A 23,394-nucleotide genomic window follows, 5' to 3' on the forward strand; every position below is an offset into this window, starting at 1 on the left:
AGCCCTTGCCGTAGATCCCTGCGCCGATTGGTCCGGCCGCCAGCTCGGCGCCGCTCTCGGAAGAGCCGGAGAAACGGAGTTTGCAGGAGGAATGGGGCCCCCACGGCCCTGCTGCGCATGCTCGCTGGGAGCCCGCTTGGGCGTTCCAAGAGGTCGGCTCCCCCGCGGGGTGGCGCGCGCTCCCGGCCGGCGGGGCGGGGCGCGGGCACGGGGCTCGCTCCCGAGAGGGCAGGTGGGGGCGGGGAGCGGCTGCTAGGGTTGTGGTGGCCCGAGGCGCCTGGGCCGCGAGGTCGACGCTTGTGGCTGCGGCGGCCGAGGCCAAAGGACCCGCCGCGGCTCGGTCTCTGGAGAGGGAGGGCTCCGCTGCCGCCGCCGCCCGGCCGGTGCCCGGTGAGCACGGGCCCCAGCGGGCCGGGGAGGGTCCCGGGTCCCACGGCGTGGCCGCGCCCCCGGCCAGGCCTCCCCGGGGGTCCCGAGGGTTGCTGAGGCTGGAAGGGGGGGTGTCACCCGTCTCTGTGTCCCGGCGCTCAGGCTGCCTCCTTGCCCTTCACCTGAGACTCGCCTCCTTTCTCCTGGCTCCTCCTTCGCCCCAACCCAGCCGACCCCGGACTGAGCCTTGACATCCCCAGAAAGGGAGCCCCACGTTCGCCCCCACCCCGCGCCCGGCCGTGTCCGTCCCACCCGAGCTGACCCGCGCTGGCACCCACCCCAGCCCCGTCCCATCTGCGCGGTTCTGTAGGTCCCAGTGACCTTGCGCTTTTGCTGCTATTAAACCCCTCCTTCCACTTCTGATTACGCAGATTGCCTGTTGTGACTTTCAAACTTTTTTGACTCAAGAAATATGTTCTACATGCATAACTTGTGCCTGTGGGTGTAGATTACTGAAGGATAAGTTCAAAGGGAGAAATGGCCCTAACCTCTGTCCTAACAGCCAGATCTCCTCCACCTTTGTTCTGATTCTGTTCTGATCTCTGCATTCCAAATGACTATTGCTAACCCATGGAATTGATGTCAGGACCTAATGCTTCTGACTACAGTTTGAAACCCTTGCTTTAACAAACATTCGTCTTTCTCTGCCTTTACTTCTTGCCTTTGGGGGATGCTGAGTTCCAATAATCAGATAATCATGGGTAATCTTCATTCCAGAGAAAAGGTAATTTTTGATATTTTGACATTTCTGCTTCTCAGGACCAAAATCTCTTTGAGGACTTGATTTGAATGTTCTGGTTTGATGCCATCAGGTTTATCTTGTTCCTCTTCCAAAAGCTCCTAGTCGGACTTGGAGAAGAGATAGTGTGTGAGGTTGGGGCTGGAGTGTGGAGTGTTTATAACGGAAAGGGAGACGATTTTTACTGGAGAGAGAAATAATTAAAGTTCAGCTTTAGGAAGATTTACTGGTTGGCACTGCGTAGGGAGAATTGGCCAAGCTGGATGCTGGATGGGAAGATCACTGAGGAGTGGGTGAGGATCAAAGCCCTGGAGTGATGTTCAGTGGGAAGGAATGGGAAGTGGTGTGACCAGGTGTGCAGAGAATGAGATTTGAGGACACATGAGGCCTGGTGAGGAAGTAAAAAAATAGCTAAGATTCTGGGGCACTGGCTGGCTCAGTGGATAAAGCATGCGACCCTTGATCTCCAGGTTGTGCGTTTGAGCCCCACGTTAGGCAAAGAGATTACCTAAAAAAAAAAAAAAAAAAGCTAGGGTTCTGATCTGCTGACTGAAGGACTTGGGGCTGGGAGGACCTGGAGCTAGAATCTTCCTTTCCATGCCCTGTGCCTTCTCTCAGGTGCTCAGGAGCAGGGGTTCCCAAGGGGCATACAGCAGTGTGGATGGTTGGGCTGTGCTGTGCTACTGGCATCCAGCAGGCAGAGGCCAGGGATGCTGCTGAACACCCTTCATTGCACAGGATAGCCCCTCCCCCCCAGTGCCAGTGGTGCTGAGATTGAGAAACCCTATTTAGAGCAGTGACTCTTTTTTTTTTTTTTTTAAGATTTTATTTATTTATTTGACAGCACACAAGCAGGAGGAGAGGCAGACAGAGGGAGAAGCAGGCTCCCCGCTGAGCAGGGAGCCTGCCATGGGGCTCGATCTCAGGATCCTGGGATCACGATCTGAACTGAAGACTGACGCTTCACCGCCTGACCCACTCAGGGACCCCTAGAACAGTGATTCTTAATCACTGGGGGAGGGGGTCACTGCCACCCTCAACACCCCCAGGAATGATACGCGTATGCACAAACAGCATGCATATTTTGTAGGAGGGTTCAAGAGTCAGTCAGTGCACACGTCTACCCCTCATGGCTCGTTAGCATGTGTGGGAGGGGGACAGCCATTGGAGTCACCCAGGAGCTTTTTCAAAACATCAGGACCCCTGGGCCCGACAAAGAACTCTTTGGCCTTGCGTGATGATTTACAGTTTATTGAAGAATTTCATATACAGTATCTCATTTGCCACTTTTCCTGTGTCACAGGTAAAATCAGTCCAGAGAATTGATGGAATTTGCCCCAGCTGTCGCACCCAGCAACCCAGTAAGGACCCGGGTACCGGCAGATGGGGATGGCGGTGCTTGCTCTCTGTGCGTGAAGGTAATTCTGTTGATCCACCATCAGCTGCCGAGCGAGGCTCAGGCTTTCAGGACCTTACCTATTAGATCTTGCCTGAGAGGCAGCGAGCAGTTTGTAATACTGTGTGTCTCTTGGGCGTTAGGTTGACACCGAGCCCTTTGTGACCACCAGCATGACACCAGTATCAGGGCAGGCAGCTTGAGTATTGTGCTTAAATTGCTCTGTGCCTCAATTCTGGGGGAGAGGGGAGGGTAAGAGAGTGACGAAGCATAAACCGTGAGGCTTTTGAACTTTCCATTTACATCTGCCTGATTTAAAAATACTCCAGTCACTCAATAAATCTTTAGTGAGGAAAAATTGAACATTACAAAATAAACACGAGGACCCAAGTATTGACCTCAAAGCAGTGACCATCCAAAGTAAAAAAATACATTTAAGTCCACTTACAATAAATAGACATGTGTATAACAAGTGAAACTTTCATAAAATAACACCCGCTTTTATTGCGTCCAATGTAGATTGAGATTTCATATGTAATTTAAAAAATTGTTGACTGGAACCAGAGATTATAGGACCAGTGACCCAGGCAATTAGAAAAGCAGAACCCTAGACCAAACCAAAGGAAATAAAACTGTTTCATACAGATGTAGAATGAACATGTATGGAAGCTTTTACTTAACTCATTAACCAAGGAGCCAGAAATATCTAATAGCCAGTTGGCAAGAGAATCCAAAGAAGATTCTAGAAGACTACAGATATAGAAATAAATGTGCACATGGAGGCAAAACTGGCTTCTTCTGCAGGGGGAAGAATTATTTACATGTACTTACATGGCGACAGCGTTTATTGCCTACAGACTAGTACAATTATGCATTGCTCTCGGTCGTCTGCACTGGGCAGAGTTGTTGACATAGCTCAAAGGCTAGAATCCTGTAACCTGGAAGGATGTGTTCCAGACAATGCATAGTTTCCACTGAGCCACAAAGGTTTTTTACAGTCTCATAGCCTCAGTGAAAGATACTTCCAATCGTGAAATAAGGTTGGTCTCGTTAGATTTGGCCTGATTGTTTGCATAGGTAAGAGCGTGTTCCTTCACCGTAAGGGCCTTCTTGAGTTTGCTTTGCTGGAAGCCTTCATAAGGAGTCTCCGGTGGGATTTTTAGAAGTCCGGTATTTGCTATCCCAGGCTATGGAAGCCATGCTCCAGGAGCTCTCTCCACCAGATTTCACTTACCGTACTTATGAGTTTGAGCAAATCCCTGTCTGTATTTTTGAGCCCCCACCCCCCACCCCAATAGCCCAAGGTATGTGAAACGTGTTAAATTGTTACAGGATCATCTCAGAAAAGATCATGACCCTCCTACTGACATGAAGTAAACAGATGTTAATGATTTTATTTAACGCGTTAATGAGGGAACATGTACAATGTGACAGATTAAATGAGACCATGTGTATAAAGTACTTCATGTGGGGTCTGGCACACACAAAGAAGAAAACTCTTCAAATCCTTCTTAGGCTCATTACTTAGTGCCGCCGACCACCTGTTTCTCAAGGGCGTCTATTCAGGTGTTTCTCAAAGCACCGTCCATGGTCCATGAGAGCCAGAGCCCCGTGGGGTACTTGCTAAAAATCCAGATTCTTGAATCCCTCTCCAGACCGTCTGTCAGAATTTTAGATGGAAATCCAAGCATTTGCATTTTTATCAAGGGCCCCAGGGGAATTCTTATGAAGACCAGAATTACACAAACAACTAATTATAATAAAACTTGCATGAAAACTATACTTAATGTCATTATATGGATTCACTCTTTCTATTCTATTTCATTTTTTAAATTCTGTTTCATTTTTTTAAACACCGATCTCAAGTAGGGTTTGTCAGTCTTGGCTCTGTTGGCGTTTGAGACCAGATGCTTCTCTGGGGGGTGCTGGAGAAGCCACCCTGGGCTGTGTACATTGCTGAGCGGCATCCTTGGCCCCTTCCCACTGGATGCTAGTAGCATGACCTGCCCCCCGGTGGTGACAACCAAAAATGTCCCTGGACATTGCCAGGTATTGCCTGGGAAGCAAGTCACCTTGACCGGCAACCACCAGTCTTAACCTACTACGTTGATACCCGTGGTCAGAATCCTCAATGTGCAAAGAAACATTTTTACTGATTTTAAGAGGTGAGGCCCTGAAGACAGACACAGGCGTTTTGACTGCGGACTCTGTCTTTATCGGCCTGCTCTTGGTCACAGGAACCTAAGATTTAGCCTTGGTTCCTCCTCTGTGATGTGAAAGAACAGTGGACTCTGACGGGGTTATTTGGAAGATAAACAGGAATAGTGCGTGCAGAGCCCTTGGGGGTTAGTGCCAGGTGCATCGTTGTATTTGGTAAATATTAAATATTATAATCACGGTCCTTCAGACTCTTAAAGGATGTGCCAGTCAGAATCCAGCCAGGAAAACAGAAACTACTGTAAGATTTCAGCTGGGAATTTCCTTGCGGTCCCTGTTGGTGGAGGAGCTCAGGGGCCACACAGGAAATGGTGAGCGACAGGGGCTAGATGCTGCCCGCACAGCCCAGCTTCCAGGGCGGCGTGGGGGGTCCTGCAAAGCTGGACCAGAGCGCGCTGGTGGGCCCACCCAGGCAGGTGGCTTCAGGAGCACCCGCCTTACTCCACCCTCCAGCGCTCCCCCCGCCCCGGGCCTGCCGTTGGCCAGATGAGCCGGAAGCCACTCTGATAAACCACAAGATAGCTGATTTGTAGGGACACATCAGCGCCGCTGATGAGTTACTCTGAAGGCCTCATAGCAGCTCCGAGCATCAGCTTCCTCGGCAACAGGCGCTTTTGCGTCGAGCCTCAGCAGCTGCGGGCACAGGGAGGCACCCCGTTCGCTCCGCGCCAGCTGGGCCTGGGTTGGAGTCTTGGCTGTCACTAGCCGTGCGGTCCTGGGCCACTCACTTAAGGCCCTAGAAGTGGAGCGTGGATGTTGGTGACACTTGGCAAGGAGGTTGCTGGGTCACTGAACTGGAGGTGTGGGCTGATACCAGAGGAATTTTGTTCCTGGCTCAGGTCCCAGGTCCCAGGACGGACGACGAGGCTCTGGACAGGAGGGTGTCTCCCTTTTCCTCTCTCTCTCTCTTACCTTACACTCAGGAGGTCTCTGTCACTTACTTTCTCTGTCAACTCCCATTGTGTCTGTAAGTTTGAAACTTGGGTTTTCAAGAACCTTATATTCTGAGTTGATTTTAGATTTTAAAAACATTGCAAAGAGTACGAAGAATTCCCACATACCCATCACCCAGTCCCCCCGATTGTCAGCATCTTACCTGACGCTGCGTGGCGATCGAAGCCGGGAAATCAACGTGGGTACAGTTCATTTCGCCTACACTGTTGATCTCAGATTTCTCCAGCTTGTCCCCAGCATCCTTTTTCTGTCCTGTCATCCCACGTGGCATTTACCTGTTGTGTCTCCTCAGGCCCCCTCCAATCTGTGATGGGTCCTCAGCCTGCCCTTGTCCTCAATGACCTCAGCAGTTTTGAAGTGTTCTGGTCACTTGTGTTGTGGACCGCCCATCCACATGGCTTGTCTGGTTAAAAGGGGGGTGTGTGCCTGGGGCAGGAGAATCACAGAGACAGTGGGTGTCCTTCTCGGTGCATCTCTTCAAGGACGTCATGGTGTTGATGTGTCTTATGACCGGCGAAGTCAACCTCGACCACGTAGGGTGGTGTCCGTGGGATTTCCCCACTGTCAAGCTACTGTCTTTCCCTTTGTAGTTAATAAATATCTTGGAGAGAGTGTCTGAGGCTATGCAGGTCCCACAACGAGGATTTTTCATATCCTCAATTTTTGTTCATTGCTCTGTCGTTTATATTACCCTTTAATTTCTCATGTGACTTGTCACAGGAGAGTTACGGAGTTGAAGGACAGATGACCAAGCAAGGAGATGCACCTTGTCTTTACGGTGTCTCCTGTTTCCCTGCGGTACTGAGAGTTCATGCACATTGTCCACAATTTCAAGAAAACAAAAGAAATGGAAGGAGAAAATAAATGACTGTTCTTACTACTTTTAACATTTTGAGATATTTCTTCCTAGGTATTTAAGGTTTGGGGGTTTTAAAAAAATATTTGAGAGAGAAAGAGTGAAAGAGAGAGCATGAGCGGGGAGGAGAGGAAGAAGCAGACTCCCCGCTGAGGAAGGAGCCCGACACGGGGCTCGATTCCAGGACCCTGGGATCATGACCTGAGCTGAAGGCAGATGCTTAACTGATTGAGCCACCCAGGTGACTCAGTTTTTGGGGTTTTTTGTTTGTTTGTTTTTTTGTTTAGGCCATGAATACATAAAATGAAATCAGTCCGTAACTGCCGACCGTGAGCAGAGCCCACGGGAGGCCGAGTGAGAGGAGCGTGGGCTGAGGGCCAGAGGCCCCGCGGGGTCTGAGCCATACTTAGGTTTGCTTTTTGGGAAAACCTTAGCTTAGAAAAGACAGCCTTTGCAGACTTTGTTAACTGCATCTGCTTTCTAACTGTTAAGTTTTGTCAATACAAACATTTTGGGAAATCTTTAGTTATTTTTGCTACATGGAAGAACTCCCACATTCTTGTTTTGGAACCATTTGTGTCAGGCAGAGAATTTTTACCAGGGACGCAGTATGTTCATTCTAAGGGGCAACACCGCTATCTTGTGGCCTTCGGGGGCATTGCTGCCCAGGATTTCGATGGGTCGAGGCTGTCCTGGGCCTACCTTGCACGATGGTTTGCTCCTTTGCAAGGGCTCCAACTGGTCTGCAGGAGGGGGCCTCCCCCTGTAAAGTGGCGTGAAATAGCAAACAACATGTTGAATGCAGTGTGTGCGCCGCAGAAAACAACATGTTAGGCAAGAGCGCTAATCCGGGAAGGGAGAGAGCTGTGCGTCCGGGTGGCGGGATTATGGGCCGTGTACTAGGAATTAGGTTCTTAACAGTTTAAACATATTTTTATATAGTTTTTACAATATGATATTAGCAACTTACACAATATCCTAGTATGTCATCCATGCCAGCCCTCTTCTTTGATGAACAAACCAAGCCCAATAGTGAAAGACCTGCTTATGGTGTAGAAAACTGGTTTTTGGGGCGCCTGGTCGGCTCAGTCAGCGCTGTGTGACTCTTGATCTCAGGGTTGCAAGTTTGAGCCCCACGTTGGGTGTAGAGATGACTAAAAAAAAATAAAAAGTATTAAAAAAAAAAGAAAAGAAAACTATTTTTCATCCAACTGACCCTGAGGACCTGAGTCCCTATAAGGATTTTTCTTTAACAGTTTTACTGAGATATGATTTAATACATATAATTCCGCTATCAAAAGTGTATAACTCCGTGTTTTCCGTGTATTCAGAGTTCCACAACCATCACGACAGTCAGTGTTACATTTTCATTACCCAAAGGAATCCCCACACCCTTTAGCATCACTTCCTAACCTCCCCTCCCCCCCCAGTCCTGTGCAAGCACTCATCTACTTTCCATCTCAGTGGCTTTGCCCGTTCTGACCACGTCATATAAATGGAGTCATACAGTCTGCTATCTTTTGTGTCTGGCTGCTTCTACTTTTTTTTTTTTTTTTTTTTGAAGATTTTATTTATTCATTTGCGAGACAGAGAGAGGGAGAGACAGAGAGAGCACAACCAGGGGGGAGAGAGAGAAGCAGACTCCCCACTGAGCGAGGAGCCCAGCGTGGGGCTCAATCTCAGGACCTGGAGATCAGGACCTGAGCCAAAGGCAGACGCTTAACCGTCTGAGCCAGGTAGGCGCCCCTGTGCCTGGCTTCTTTCACTGAGCGTGATGTTCTCACGGTTCATCACACCGTAGCACGTGCCAGAACTTGATTCCTTGTTATGGCCGAAAAATAGTCCACTGTATGGATGGACCACACATAGGCCAGCGCGGGTGGTTCCGAGGGAGAAGGCGGTGTACGGACTGACCCAGCCGGGGCCGACCCTGCATGGTGGCCAAAGGAGAGAGTGGTTGGTGTCCGCAGGGCTGGCCGGCAGCCTCCTGACAGCGAGGCTGAGAAGGAAGGAGTGTGGGCTGTTCTTGCAAAGTCAAACTGTTGAGGGAAGGAGGGGCTTTTGTTAGGTCTTGTTTTAGGACACAGGAGATGAAGAGCCTTGGTGGTCCCAGTGCAAAGAACTGCAGGAGGCAGAGAGCTTTGGTGACCAGAGAGAGCAGGACACGAAGGCTGGAGAAAGGGCCCCAAGTGGGGAGGGGAGCTCTACCAAGGGAACTGCGTGGAAACACGTTTATTTCCAAATCAGGATAGATATGTATGCCCCCTTCATCCAGACAGTGGAGAGTGGTAAGAGCTTATGAAGAGATCCGTCCTTGGTGGGGAAACTGTGAAACAGGTAAAACGGTAGAAGTCCGCATCATGGAGACATAACTTTAGCTAGTAAATCTGCCTTTTTTGAAGAACCTCATTCACCAACGATGTTAGGTAAATGGAACATTACTACATGTAGTTTGTTACAGATTGGTGTGTGTGTGTGTGAAAATATGTATCACAAAAATTTACAACTCGAATCACTCTAAGTGCACAGCTTGGTGGCATGAAGCACCCTGACACTGGCGTGCCACCATCGCCACCAACCACTACCAGAACGTCGTCATCATCCCAAACTGAAACTCCACAACCACCGAACAACAGCTCCCCATTCCACCACCCCCCGCCCTACCCCGCCCCCCGACTCTGCCGCTGTGAATTTGACAAGTGTAGGGACATTGCATAAGTGGATTCATACAACGTTTCTTTTTTCATGACTGGCTAATTTTGCATTACGGACTTTTTATTATTTTTGTAGAAGATTTTATTTGTTTATTTGAGAGAGAGAGAGTGAGAGCACAAGCAGGGGAGCAGTATAGGGAAACGGCAAAGTGGGCTCCCCACTGAGCAGAGAGCCCGATGCAGGACTCGACCCCAGGACCCTGGGATCATGACCTGAGCCGAAGGCAGACGCTTAACCGACTGAGCCAGCCAGGCTTCCCTGTTATGACTTTTTAAGTACGTAATTCTCATTGCTATCCTTTATCCTCACTATTTTTGTTCTTCTCGCTGCATTACCAGCCCTTTAAACGTGATCAGCTGAGGGATTTAACATCTGTGCTGCAGGGTACCTGAAGTTCAAGTGCCCTTTGATGTTGTGTATCTCACAACCTGTAGTGCTCCATCCATCAAAAAGCCGAAACCCACCAGGTTCAGTCACTTGCCGAGTATTAGTTACGGCTGAGTAGCAAATGACCCTGATCTCACTGGCCTGAAATAACAGTGTATTATTGACCAATGTCCCCATAGGGTGGGTGGGCCATTCCTGTGGCCGCCATGCAGGATCGCACCCGTGGCTTGGGGTCCTCTGGCCCCTTCATGTGGCTACACACAGCTTGGGGGTCTGCTGGACCGGTCAGTGCAAGATGGTTTTCCTCCATGCCTGGCAGGCTCAGGGCTGCGTGTCCTGAGGGTGAGGACTTCCAACCCCCACAGCAGGCTTCTGCCACACTCAGCAAGTCACGCAGCAAGGGACCCATCTGGGCTGGAGCCAGTCCAGATTCAAGGCACATTGCAAGGGGGCCTGCGTACCTTATGGGAGGATCTGTGGTCATTAGACAATCTACATTCCAAGGCCCCTTAACGGTTGAGAATGGTAACTGTCAATCCAATCCAAATTCTAGGTCATTGCTGACCCATGCTTTTCCGCAGAGGGGGATGGGGGGCGACCATAGTTCACCTTTTGTTGTGCTGTACCTTCTTCCATATCCTTTGAGGTCCGTGGATCTTGGAAGCCTTTTAAGCAAAACTTGTAGTTGAGGGGACCGCACTGTCTCCTGACTCCGGTCCAGTTCCCGGGGAATGTGGGGGGTCTTAGTCATGCCAGCGCCCTCTGGTTCAGAGGAGGCCAGACTTCGGCGTCTGATGGTCTGAGGCTGAGGCCGATGGCCTGTCGGGGTCCTCACAGGGTCCTCACAGCGTCGCCTCTTGCCCCGCGTGTGGCGGTGACCGGGGCCCGGGCCTGTAGGAGTATGCGTGCTGTGTGGACAGCGACGGCAGCGATTCGCCTGGCCCGCGTTGTCTGAGGCCTTCTGCAGAAGGGAGGGTCGGCCCCTGCGCCCTTGGCCCGGCAGGCTGGAAGCCGCTGGGACGGCAGGAGCGCGCCAGGCGACTGGGGCGCGGGACCGGGGCGCGCGGAGACCCAGAGCTAGCCAGCTGGGGGCGGGCTGCTGGCTGAGGGACGGGCGCTGGGGCCAATCGGCGAGTCGGCGAGGGGGGCGTGGTGGCGGGGTCGGGGTGGGGCAGGGCCTCCCGCTGTCACCCTTTTCTGCCCCGGGCAGCAGCGCGCAGAGGCGCGCACCAGGTCTCGCTGTGGCTGGTCCCCAGGGGCCCGCGCGTCCCTGAGCCGCCACGTCGCGGTGTGGGGCGGGATGGACAGGGAAGAGAAGGGCCGCACGGGAGTAGCGAGGGTTGGCTCATCCAGGGGCATGACGCGGAAGGGCAGGCCAGCCGGGACTCTCAATCAGGTGGCCCCTTACCTGGAAGATTTCCTGGAGTCTCGCCACCACCCTCCACTCCAAACCCCTCCACTGCTGCCCTGGGATGGGCAGGCGTGTACTGCGGGATGGGGCGAGGATGAGGCGTCCCTCTGTGCCTTCAGCCTTGGCTCTGTCTTAGTGGGGACACTGGGATCCTGCCCTTAGGCTGACCAGGCTTTGGGGAGCTGAATCTGGGCCCTAAACCAGGGAACTTCAGAGCAGGAATGGGAGACTGGGGGCACTGGAATGGCAGAATTTGGAAACGAGGGAGACAGCTCACCAATGGGGAGCTGAAATGTGCAGGGAAGGCTGCGGTCTTGCTTCTGGACTCTTAAGGAGAGGTGGGAGAGACCCAGCCACTCACCCACCACCCAGTCCCTCAAGAAAACAAAAGAGTCCACCGCAAACTGATACCCCAGGGCTGGCTCCAGGCTGGCTCTACCCCCATAATACGTCCTTTCTGCTTCTCCAGGCCAGAAGCCAGGGAGCCCGGAGTGACTGGATTCTCCAGACCCCTGTCCAGCCCCGTCCCCTCCCAGCTGAGGCAGTGCCAGCACCGCTCAGGCACAAGGTCACTGCCCTCCTGGGGCCCCGGCATCTCCCGAGCTCTGTGTGGTCCAGGGCCTCTGGCCTGGGGTGGGGGACACATCTAGGTCTGAGTCCAGAGAGTCCTGCCTCCCAGAGCCAGGCGTCCCCTCTGCAGAGCGCCAGCGGGTGCCCGGCTCGGTCTCCCTGTGACACAGTGTCAGCAGGAAGGCCACCGGGCATTGTGGGAGGGTCCATGACCTGAGCCCATGTCCCAAGTGCTGGTCTCTGAGGCTTGGTGCTCAGGACGGCCGGTTACCGTCATCCCGGGCGAGGCACAGCAGGTACCGTGGGGGGACGGGCTCCGGATCCCCCTCAGCCGGACTCCCAGCTCTGCGCTTCATGGCCGTGTCGGCTGTCCTGGCACGCCTCAGTGTCCTCCTCTGTACCCTGGGTCAGCAAGAATGACCCACTTTCATACACGGGCCAAGTGAGATGGGAAACCCCGTGAAGACACGGCCCACCGTGCTCGGCACCTACGGGCCTGTCTTTGCAGAAGCTCGCGGTTCTCAGTGCCTCGGTCACCCCAGCAGCCCCTGGAGAGCCCTGCCTGCGGCACATTTTACAGACAGGAGGGTGGCGTTTGGGGAGGGGAGGTGACAGACCCCAGCTGCCTGCGAGGACGCGGCTGAGCAGAGGCAGCGACCCGGGGTGCTCCAGCTCTGTGCGGGGCCCTCCCCGGCCTTTCAGCCCCATCTGCCTCCACCTCCACCCCATGTCCATTTTCCTGAGCCCCAGGCCCAAGGGGGCCTCCCCTGATGGATTTTGCCTCCTTCCTTAGGACGGAGCCCCTGGACTGCCAGGTTCCCGACCAGGGAGGAGGAGGAGGAAGAGAACTCCATCTGCTGGGTCCTGAGTGTGGCCTGGGGGACGGGCCATTGTCCCAGAATGCCCCTGCCGGAGCCCAGCGAGCAGGAGGGCGAGAGTGTGAAGGCTGGCCAGGAGCCGTCCCCGGAGTCCCCTGAGCCAGGCACAGATGTTGTCCCCGCAGCCCCCACGAAGCCCAAAGAGTTCTCTAAACTGGTCCTGCTGACGGTCTCCACGGAGAACGTTGATGGGGTGGACTCCCAGCCCAAAGGAGGGCACTGTGTCGTGTCCCTGGAGATGTCTGGTCCTGACGCACTGGCCAGGACCCCCCAGATCCTGCCAGTGGAGGAGCAAGTGGGGGCAGTCCAGCCAACGCCCCAGGAGCCTGAGCAGAAACGCAACAAGCCAGACACAAGTGAGTTTCAGGCTTACTGCTCCTGGCCCAGCCCCCTTTGTGGCCCTGCATGCTCAGACATCGGCCCTGTGCACCCCCTTTCTGGGGGGTGACCTTGGGGTCCCACCTCTGCTTGGAGCTAAGCATCCTTGTCTCTAATCAGGACTGTGTCAGGCTGGTGTGATGATCTCACGGTGTCATCTCTGTGTATCTCCCATCCCTCCATCCATGTCCTTGGCCTCGAGCCCTGCTCTGTTCCAGCTAACCCAGTCATCTCTTTTCCCCAGCAGCCCCCAAGCCCCTGGAGTTCCTTAGGACCCCTTTTGGGGGCCGCCTCCTGGTTCTCGAGTGCTTCCTGTACAAGCAGGAGAAGGCCGTGGGGGACAAGGTCTACTGGAAGTGCCGTGAGCACTGTGAGCTGGGCTGCCGGGGCCGGGCCATCACCCGAGGCCCACGGGCCACAGTGATGCGGGGCCACTGCCACCCGCCCGACGAGGAGGGCCTGGAGGCACGGCGCCGGAGACAGAAGCTGCCCAGCCCAGCCCTGCCTGAAGGCTTGGGGGGTCCAGAGGGCCCTGGGGGCCGAGTGGAGGAGCCGCTGGAAGGGGTGGGCCCGTGGCTGTGCTCTGAGGAGCCGGAGCCCACCCCTGGGTTGGTGCTGAGCAAGCCTGCCGCAGAAGAGGATGAGGGACTGCGAGCCCTGTCGCTGCTGAGCTTGCCCCCCAAGAAACGCCCGACCCTGGGGATTGGTGAGTGCCCCACACCTGGGCTCCACTCTGGAGCAAGCGGGAACCCACGGGTCCTTACCTGTGCCCAGAGTGAAACGTGGGGTCCCACATGGCTTGTAATGCGCTCCAAGTCAACATGGCTAAAAGATAGAAACACGTTCTAGAAATCATCAAGCCCGGGGGATAGAACTAGTGCTCCAGAACCAGGGGGCCCAAGTCCTTCTGGAACTTTCTGATGCAGCAGGGTCTGATGTGAGGCCCAGAAACCTGAGTTTTAACAGGGCCAGGTGGTCCTGGTTTCCCGTGAGGTTAGGGGAGGTCGGCCTAGGGGAGAGCTTTGGACCAGGTTCAAATCACAGCTCCACCTGGTTTCAGCGCAGGTGCTGAACCTCTGGGGTTTCGGGAGCTTTGTCGGGGATGGGTGATCGCTCAGATGCCAGGGAGACCAGAAGCTTGATGTGTGGGAAGGACTCAGCGCCAGTCCCACGTGTGGTGGCACTGAGCGCCCAGTAGCTGAGGTCTTCTGGGTTTTTATTACCAGCCAGTGGGAGGTGGGCTTGGTCCCAAGGGACGGGTCCCTCCTGACCCAGATTTGAGGGTGTAAGGATTTAGGGCAGCTGCTGTGCTGGGTACTGGAGTGGGGGGAGGCAGGGAACACTTGTTTTTTACTGTCTGTCTTTTGCCACCATTTGTATTTTATGGCGTGTGCATGTGTTATTCAAAAATTAAATAGAAGTTTCAAACAAACCCTAAAAAGAGTCTGGCCAGGATGACTGAACACATAGGCTATGACGTCAGAGCCAGCTCGGTCCTTCCTGGTGCTCGACCTTGAGTGGCCTCCCCGCTGACCTCCAGGAGAGGACGGGCACCATCTCCCTGGCTCACTGGGTGCGGGGTCGGTGGGAATGCACGCAGGGCCCACGCACGCCCGGCTCGGGGAAGCTACAGTCAGTGTCCGCATAAAGGGAAAAGCCCTGGCCCCCACACCTCCCTGGCCTCCTCTCCTCGGCTGCCGTGACTGCCCTAGATTCCTCCTCCAGGAGAACCCCGGCCCCTGGAATTCCTGAGGACGTGCTACGGGGGCAGCTTCCTGGTGCACCAGTCCTTCCTGTACAAACGGGAGAAGGCCGTGGGGGACAAGGTGTACTGGACGTGCCGGGACCATGCACTGCACAGCTGCCGCAGCAGGGCCATCACACAGGGCCAGCGGGTGACCGTGATGCGGGGCCACTGCCACCCGCCCGATGTGGAGGGCCTGGAAGCCCGGCGGCAGCAGGAGAAGGCCATGGAGACGCTGCAGGCCAGGCCTGGCGGGCCCAGGGGCCAAGCGGACAAGCTGCTCCAAGGCGTGGACAGTCTGCTCTACCGCAGGGGGCCTGGGACCCTGACTCTCACTAGAGCCCGGCCTAGAAAGCGCACAAAAGTCCTCCCGGCCCCGCCCCAAGCCCTGCAGGGATCCCCTGCTGAGGACCAGGATGAGGAGGACCCAGGTGAGTCCTTCAGTCTGCTGGCCCAGAGCCGGGACCCCTCAAGTCTTGCTTCCTCAGGTCCAGGGAGGTAGGAGGGGACCCCAAGACCTTGAAATCCCACTTCCCTCCCCCACCCACCTCTCCTGTTTCTCCCCAGGAGGCCCTGAGTTCCTGAGGACCCCTCTGGGGGGCAGCTTCCTGGTGTACGAGTCCTTCCTCTACAGGCGGGAGAAGGCGGCCGGGGAGAAGGTGTACTGGACGTGCCGGGACCAGGCCCGCATGGGCTGCCGCAGCCGGGCCATCACGCAGGGCCAGCGGGTGACCGTGATGCGTGGCCACTGCCACCCGCCTGACCTGGGGGGCCTGGAGGCTCTGAGGCAGCGGGAGAAACGCCCAGGTGCGGCTCAGCGGGGGAGCCCAGGTAGGACAGACTGCGGCCAGTGGGCCTTGGTGACAGGCAGGAGACCCGGACAGCCAGCCTTTCCCTCTGACCTCTCATGTCCCCCAGCAAGCATCCTCCCAATCTAAGGCGAGGCGAACACTCTGGAAGTGGTTACAGCCCTCTCCTGTTGCTCTCCCCTCCCCTCCTGCCCCTCCCCTCCTCACCTCAGTCCTGCTGTCTCAGGGCGGAGTCCTCCCGGGTCTGCTCCGCCCAGGAGCTATGCTGCTCTTGCTTTGAGAACAGGGGCCCCCATCACCTCACCGCTGAACTCCAAGACCTAGCTCCCAGCTCTCCGCCCCCACCCACCTCTCCCGTTTCTCCCCAGGAGGCCCTGAGTTCCTGAGGACCCCTCTGGGGGGCAGCTTCCTGGTGTACGAGTCCTTCCTCTACAGGCGGGAGAAGGCGGCCGGGGAGAAGGTGTACTGGACGTGCCGGGACCAGGCCCGCATGGGCTGCCGCAGCCGGGCCATCACGCAGGGCCAGCGGGTGATGGTGATGCGCAGACACTGCCACCCGCCCGACCTGGGGGGCCTGGAGGCCCTGAGGCAGAGGGAGCAGATCCCCAGCCCAGCCCAGAGGGAAGGCTCAGGTGCGGGTGAGAGGGTATGGAGCGGGGCAGGTGCTCCTGTGGACCCTCTGTCCGCAGCCCTGTGCCTGGTGGGGTCTAGCCACCCGCAGCGTGAGCTCCCTAAGGCAGGGCTGCACGGGGGCTCCACACTCATGGCCGGTGCTAGTCTGGGATTGCCTGGCTGGAGAGAAACCCACGCAGACAGCTGGAGGGAAGGGGGTGGGGTGGCATGATCTCCCACAGGAAGTGCTCAGCACCCATTTATGGGGCGATGCTCTTGGACCTCAGGGATCCTCTGTCTCCCCTCTCTGGGTCTCTCATGCCTGTTTTCCTCCCTCACCCCCAGTTCCCTCTAGCCACCCAAACCCCAACAGCGCATGACATTTCAATTCAAGGTCTTAAAAGCCTCAAGAGAGAGTCGATTGTTTGCCAGCTGGCCAAGGGGAGGGTGGACACAGAGCCAGGAGGCTCCCTGTGCATGGCCCCAACCAGCCATGGGCTCCGCTGAATGTTCCAGCCCAGCCTCTGACTGGGGTGCTCGCCAGCAAGTGTGGAATCCAAGCCGGGTCAGGAGAGGCCTGCAGGAAAGCAGGGCCAGCCTCCCAGGCAGCACCAAAGCCCCGAGAAGGAGACAGCCTGTCTGTCCTCGAGGCTGTCAGGGCCACGGGCCCTGGGCTGGCAGCTGGAGCTGCAGCCCTCAGGGCCCCACAGCATAGGCTGGTGTGGAGGCAGAGAGCGGAGCGGGTTCGGGGGCAGGGGGGGCGGGGATTGCGGTTTCCTGGGGCAGGCTGGTGGCGCAAAGGAAACGGCCTCTGTCCCTGGCGCCCAGGCTCTGCACCCTGCTTCTGAGCCGCCCCGTTCATGCTGCCACTTCCTTCCAGGAACCCTCCGGCCTCTGGAGTTCCTGAGGACGTCCCTCGGGGGCAGGTTCCTGGTGTACGAGTCCTTCCTCTACAGAAAGGAGAAGGCGGCCGGGGAGAAGGTGTACTGGATGTGCCGGGACCAGGCCCGGTTGGGCTGCCGCAGCCGGGCCATCACGCAGGGCCAGCTGGTGACGGTGATGCGTAGCCATTGCCACCTGCCTGACCTGGCAGGCCTGGAGGCCCTGAGGCAGCGGGAGCGGCTCCCCAGCGTGGTCCAGCAGGAGGACCCAGGTGCAGACAGGGATGGGGGTCACAGGGGGGAGTATAAAAGAGCTGTAGGCGTCTCGACTCTCCCAGCCTGAGGTTCAGACACCTCAAGGGACACACACCATCTGAGGAGCTTGGTGCCCTGGCCTTCCTACCTTTCCAGAGTCTTCTATCTGTCCTGTGCGCTGGCGCCTTCTCTGGAACCTGGAAACACCCCAGATCCGTCCCATTCTCAAAGCGACTCCCCTTCTAATTCACTTCCTCTCCTTTCCTTTATCCTAAGAGGTCTTAACTGGTTACAGATCAGTCTCTTGAAAATCAGATGAAAAAACAGACTGCTCCAGAAGAGTGTGTTAATATTTGTGTGTACCCACACACACACGCATGCACACACATGCACGTGGGCACACACGTGCACAATGCATGCACACACACTCATGCACACGCACACATGCGTATACGCATGCACACGCACACGGGCACACACACATGTACACTCATAAGGTTTTGCCAAGACTTAATTTTATTGAACTGAAAATGGGTTCCCTTGACATAAACAGAATAGAAAACCAGGTATTAGGAAGCGTTTTTGTGTTTCATATTAGTTTCATATTAGCTCCCCCTGCTTGTGCTCTCTGTCAAATAAATAAATAATCTTTAAGATTATTGGAGAGAGAAAGAGCGAGAGAGAGAGAGAAGGAGCAGGGGGACGGGACAGAGGGAGAAGCAGGCTCCCTGCTGAGTGGGAAGCAAGATGCAGGGCTTGATCCCCTGACTCCAGGACCATAACCTGAGCCGAAGGCAGCTGCTTAACTGACTGAACCACCCAGGTGCCCGCAATAAATAATCTTTAAAAAAAAGAGAAGAAATAGAAGTTGTGGGACGCCTGTGGCACATTTGAGGGTAGTTTGGTTCGATGTGTCGTTCAGGTCTGCTCTGCTGAATGACAGGGGCTGAACGCTGACTCTCAGGGTCCCAGATAGCTTCTTTCACCAGGCACAGGTAGTTTGGGGTGTCAGAAAACCAGGATTCCCAGTGACTGCCCCAATCGGAGTCGTTCCACCCAGTTTTCTTTATCCTCAAGGCCTTAAGGTCATCATGACAAAGTGTGTACCTTTGGCTCTAGCAGCTTCAACAAGAAAATTAACGGGGCGCCTGCTCGGCTTGGTCAGTAGAACCTGTGACTCTTGATCTCCGGGTTGTGAGTTCAAGGCCCATGTTGGGTGTAGAGATGACTTAAAAATAGAAAAGGGGGGGCGCCTGGGTGGCTCAGTCTTGGTTAAGTGTCTGACTCTTGATCTCCGCTCAGGTCTGGATCTCAGGGTGTGAGTTCAGGCCCCGTGTTAGGCTCTATGCTGGGCGTGGAGCCTACTTTAAAAAATAATGAAAAAGAAAAGAAAATCTTACACAAGAATTATTAACCCGTGTTTTCAACGTTCTTTCCTCAGAAAAGATGAAACTTCCGCCGGAAGCGCAGCTGTGCGTCCAGCCCGAGTGGCCGGCCTGCCGGCAGGTGTGTGCCTAACAGCTGTCTCGCGCACTCAGGCGCCCGGCGCGCGGTTGGTGACGGCCACAAACGCTTACTGCGCCGCACAGTGTCTGTGGGCAAGGCGTCAGGAGTGGGTGGGCTGGGGGTCCTGGCACGGGGTCTCTGCCGAGCTTGGAGGAGAGATGGGGCCCAGGGCTGCGGCCGCCGGAAGGCCTGTGGGGGCTGAGGAGCCCCTTCCAGGCGCCCCTCCATCACGACAGCTGTCTCCCCGCCGGACCAGGGTCCGAGGGGGGCAGCGGAGCGAGGCGAGCGGGGGGGGGGGGGGGGGGGCTCGCCCGACAGACTGAACTGGGCCCCGAAACAGCAAGGACTGAAATCACGCGAAGGACGGCGTGTGTGCGCAGCGGGTGAAGCAGAGATCAGCCGCGCGAAGGACGCACAGCCGCACAGCCGACTGAGGCGGCCCCGGCGCCGGCGGAAATGGTCCCCAGTGAGCAAGATGGCGGCGCGGCGCGTGAGGAGGCGCGGGCAGCAGCGCCGAAGGGACGAAGGGACGTTTGTAGCTGCGAAGACTTCCGTTAAAGCAGAACAAGGTCTCAAGTCAGCGACCGACACCCCGTGTGACGACACTAGGGAGACGACTAGGGAGAGAATGACGGAGCCATCCGAGAGCAGAGGACATGAGGAAGAACAGACATGAGTGATGAAGAGAAGAGAGAATGAACGAGACCAGAAGTTGGTTCTTTGTAAGGGATCGACAAAATTAGCAAACCTTTAACTACATCGCCCCCAAAATTGGTTTTTATTTCTTTATTATTTTAATTTTTTTCAAAATTAGTTTGTAAAGATAGGGAACACTCAGGGGCCCCCTGGCCGGCTCAGTCAGAGGAGCGTGCAACTCTTAATCTCGGGGTCGTGAGTTCGAGCCCCACATTGGGTGTAGAGATGACTTAAAAAAATAATATCGTTATTTATATTTTTTAAAGATTTTATTTAGGGGCACCTGGGTGGCTCAGTCGGTGAAGTGTCTGCCTTCAACTCAGGTCATGACCCATGGTCCTGGGATTGAGCCCCACATCTTGGGCTCCCTGCTCAGCAGGGAACCTGCTTCTCGCTCTGCCTCCTGCTCCCCCTGCTCGTGCTCTCTGTCTCTCGTTTTCTGTCAAATAAATAAATAGAATATTTTAAAAAGACATGGGGCTCAATCCCAGGACCCTGGATCATGACCTCAGCCAAAGGCAGATGCTTCACTGACTGAGCCACCTAGCCACCCCCCCAAATAAAATCTTTAAATAAGATAAAGATAGGGAAGACTCAAATTATTAAAATAAAGAATCAAAAATAGGGCATTACTGCCTACCCCACAGGAAAAACCACACACGCACAGAAGGGTCGTCAGGGAACACTGAGCAGCAGCATGCCAGGAAATCGGGTAACCGAGCTGAAGTGAAAACGTTCCTGGAAAGGCGAGCTACCAAGACTGATTCGGGAAGAAATAAGAAAATCTGAATAGACCTGTAACAGGTACAGACACCGAATTAGTCATTTTAAAACTTCCCACCAAGAAAGGCCCCAGGCCTGGATGGCATCCCTGGTGCCCTATACCAAACACTTAGCCAAGAACTAACACCAGCCCTTCACAAACTCTCCACGAAAGTGGAAAAGGACAGAGAGGACTTTTGGGGAGCGTGGAAACGTCCTCGAAGTGGTTGTGGGGATGGGCGCATGGCTGCGCATACACTGACCCTGTCGAGTCCCACACTGACGTGGCGAGCTGGGTGGCGTGGGAATGACAGCTCAGTAAAGCTGTCTAAAAAAAACAGGAGGGAAGCGACAGTGACGTTCTGAACACGCTCACACCACCCTGCCACTCTTGCTTTACTCTTTTCCTTAGAAGCCGGTGAGCACACGTAGCCCACGCACAAGGGGAGGGGAATTAGGCTCCTTCCCTCTGTCCCTTCCCACACTCCCCGTGGGACACCAAAGAATTGTGGACATTTTCCAAACCCATCACAGTAATAAACGAGAACTTTCCATTTCGCGACAAAGAATCTTAAGGCCACATGCAGATCCCAGCAACTTCTGGAGTGGGAGACGGGACCTCTCAGGAGTGTGGATTTCCTCCCAGGATATGCTAGTGTAGAAAGCCAGGCACCCCCAAAGTGCATGTTATGGGGCAACTTCCCCTTTTAATGGAAACGGTGTGATGTGTTTATGGGAACGTGTATGAAAACAGCCTAGCTGATGGTTATCTCTAAGGAAAGGGAAACCCTCTATATTGCCTACTTTTGCCATGTTTGGATTTTTATAACGAATATGTGTTTCTTTGTAATTAGGAAGGTGGAAGGTACAAAACAGGACAGTGAGTCCCAGTGAGGCCAACCTCCTCCCGACTCGAGCGGATGGACCCCGTGCGTTGCCAGCATCAAGGGCACTCCAAGCGTACCCAGGCCCCTGGCCTATCCTACCCGGTTAGATCTTGCTTCACAAAAACTCTCTTCCACTCTTCCAAAGCACTGGTGGCCTTCACGTTTCCTCAAGGGTCCCCCAGGAGCCATACTTTGATGATGTCTCCGAGCGGGCAAACAAGAGTGCCAGGAGCTGGCGGCCTGCAGGTGTGTGTGACCTAGGGCAAGGTCCTGGCCCACGAAAGAGCTGAAGCAGCGTCTTTCCACAAAGATGCCTCTTCTCTGCTCTGCTGCTCCGAGCCACAAACACCCATCCATTTTCAGAGTACGTGACTTTGCCAAGGATGGTCCAGTCTGGCGTGGGCACATTTGGAGAAGTTTCTGCTGCTTCCTGCTGAGCTGCCCTGCAGAGCTCCAGCCTCCCCACAGGTTTTCCAGACAGGTGCCAGGTGGACCTTTGTGCTCCTTGGCCACGTGCGGCTGGGCTGCAGCCATCCCTCGTGGTGGCAGACAGGCCAAAGCAGAGGCCTCACTACACATTCTGTCGGAGTTTCTCTCTTTGCTGTCCTCTGACTTAAACCCAGGGTCTGCAGTCCCCACAGCAGTGTCGTTCCTGGCAGCGGGAGCCAACCCGGATGTCCACGGGAAGCCGGCCTCGGACAGACCCTACTGGCCCACGATGTCTGGGTCCTGGATCGCCCACATTTATCTGACACAGGAGGAGAGGCAGGCCCGGATGGCAGTGGAGGCCCATCCCCTTCTCCCATCTGGTAGCATAACAGACGGCTGGCCTAGCAGGTCCGAGGAGAAGCAGGCTGACCTCGGCCAGGAGCTCCAGAGGCAGCTGCTTGCTAACTGGGCCACAGCCTCGACAGCGAGCTTCCTTGCGTTCATGCTGTAATCCGTGCTGTAATTGCAGAGGGAGCGCACGCCGCAGGCCCCCTCTCTCCTGCAAAGCTGGCCATGGAGCCTGCTGTCCGGCTATGGGACAGCGACAGCTTGGGACCCCACTGTCCCTCTGCTTATAGATTTCCCGCCAATAAACCCTGTTTTCTATCTCACCGTGTAGAACTGGTATGTGCGTCCACGTCCCCTGTGCAACAACGGTCGGCCACCACAAAGCCACTGCGCTGAGTCTCAGTGCCACGAGGTTGGGAACGATGGAGTTTGGTTGGGCACCCCCAGAAGAGACCCCCAGGCGGGAGGCAGTGCCCCTCACCTGGCCCCATGTCTGCTGGACCGCGAGCAGGTCGGCCTCCTCTGGAGCGGTTGCCGAGTGGTCTGCTCCCAGCCTGCAGGGGGCGCTGCGGCCCCTGCTCGCCACTGCCCTCATGTCGCTGAGAGGCCTTGATTCTCTGCTGCTGCCCCTCATTCTGAGCCCCCACTTTCTCATGAACTGGGGCAAGCTTAAAATGGAAATGGCTCCCCCAAGGACAGGGCAACCTAGACCCCCCAATGCAGACCCTGGCTCCCATCCCTGGCGAGCATGTGACCCATCATTTGACCCAGTTACCAGCTCTACGGGGCCGGAGCCTAGCAGCCTGGCCAGCTGTCACGAAGACGGCCCTACCTCCCAGGTAGCGGGCAGCTGTCCGGCAGAGAACCCTGTGCTGACGGCCGTCGGCAGTGGACACCCGACACGGGGGCTATGTCGTTGGCAGTGCTCTTGGCCATGAAGCACGCCACCCCGAGATGGGGAACTGCCCGCGGCCAAGGCCAAAGACACATCCCTGTGAACAGACAGGACACCCCAATCCCGCGTCCATCTTCGTGTCGCAAATACGCATGCCCACGGAAGGTGGCCGCTCCTAGAGGGAAGTCTGTGCCTCTACCCGCCGAGTCTCTGCGCAGCCCCATTGTGGAAGGGGCGCCTCGCACGGGCGTGGGTGCTCCAGAGAGAAGTGCTGAGTCCCGACAGCTGTTAGCAGAATCTGCTGGCTCTGCGGCCTCCCCAGCCGGCTCTCTGCAGGGACCGTGACTTCCTCAGTCCTACGTCCATGCCCCTCAGCGTGGCCGGGCTCCAGGATGCAGCACAAGGAGACTCACAGAGGGACGCAGGCTTCCCCTCCCTCCTGGACGTTCCTGCGGGCAAGCGCCGGTGTGCTCCTCATCTTCTCTGCTCCTGCTCTGACTTCAGAGGACAGACGGAGGGTCTGTGTTGCTTGGACCGAGGACGCCCACACGGACAGGAATTTTGACATCGCCGTCACCTTGGGTGGCCCCCTGGCTGCTCTGGCTCCAGAAGCTTCCTCCCATACATCCACTTCCTCCAC

The 23,394-nt window shown here is 55.6% G+C and overlaps 1 protein-coding gene across 6 annotated transcripts; it reads left to right on the forward strand.

Moving 5' to 3' along the window:
• Nucleotides 1-222: 222 nt before the first annotated feature.
• On the forward strand, nt 223-22,183 carry FLYWCH1 (FLYWCH-type zinc finger 1). Of its 6 annotated transcripts, none has more exons than XM_048224916.2 (11): nt 223-390; nt 2,472-2,586; nt 11,574-11,672; nt 12,468-12,908; nt 13,175-13,636; nt 14,656-15,105; nt 15,242-15,505; nt 15,852-16,115; nt 16,976-17,248; nt 18,673-18,737; nt 21,050-22,183. In XM_048224916.2, exons 4-11 carry the CDS (start codon nt 12,575-12,577, stop codon nt 21,077-21,079), a joined length of 2,142 nt encoding a protein of 713 aa, XP_048080873.1. In that variant the 5' UTR covers nt 223-390; nt 2,472-2,586; nt 11,574-11,672; nt 12,468-12,574; the 3' UTR covers nt 21,080-22,183. The 6 variants fall into 6 exon arrangements, with proteins under 6 accessions (XP_048080873.1, XP_048080876.1, XP_048080874.1 ...); XM_048224919.2 differs by having other exon boundaries at nt 15,242-15,481; XM_048224917.2 differs by lacking the exon at nt 11,574-11,672 and having other exon boundaries at nt 229-390; nt 13,178-13,636.
• Nucleotides 22,184-23,394: the final 1,211 nt, after the last annotated feature.

The sequence above is a fragment of the Ursus arctos genome, unplaced genomic scaffold (genome assembly GCF_023065955.2).
Source record: "Ursus arctos isolate Adak ecotype North America unplaced genomic scaffold, UrsArc2.0 scaffold_2, whole genome shotgun sequence".
Lineage (NCBI taxonomy): Eukaryota > Metazoa > Chordata > Mammalia > Carnivora > Ursidae > Ursus > Ursus arctos.

Bases quoted from the DNA above. Each gene is read 5' to 3' on its own strand.
- FLYWCH1 (XM_048224916.2), top strand. From the start codon at position 12,575: ATGCCCCTGCCGGAGCCCAGCGAGCAGGAGGGCGAGAGTGTGAAGGCT. The intron at 17,249-18,672 runs GTGCAGACAGGG...TTCTTTCCTCAG, and splicing joins GGTCCAGCAGGAGGACCCAG to AAAAGATGAAACTTCCGCCG. The intron at 18,738-21,049 runs GTGTGTGCCTAA...CTTTGTAATTAG, and splicing joins AGTGGCCGGCCTGCCGGCAG to GAAGGTGGAAGGTACAAAAC.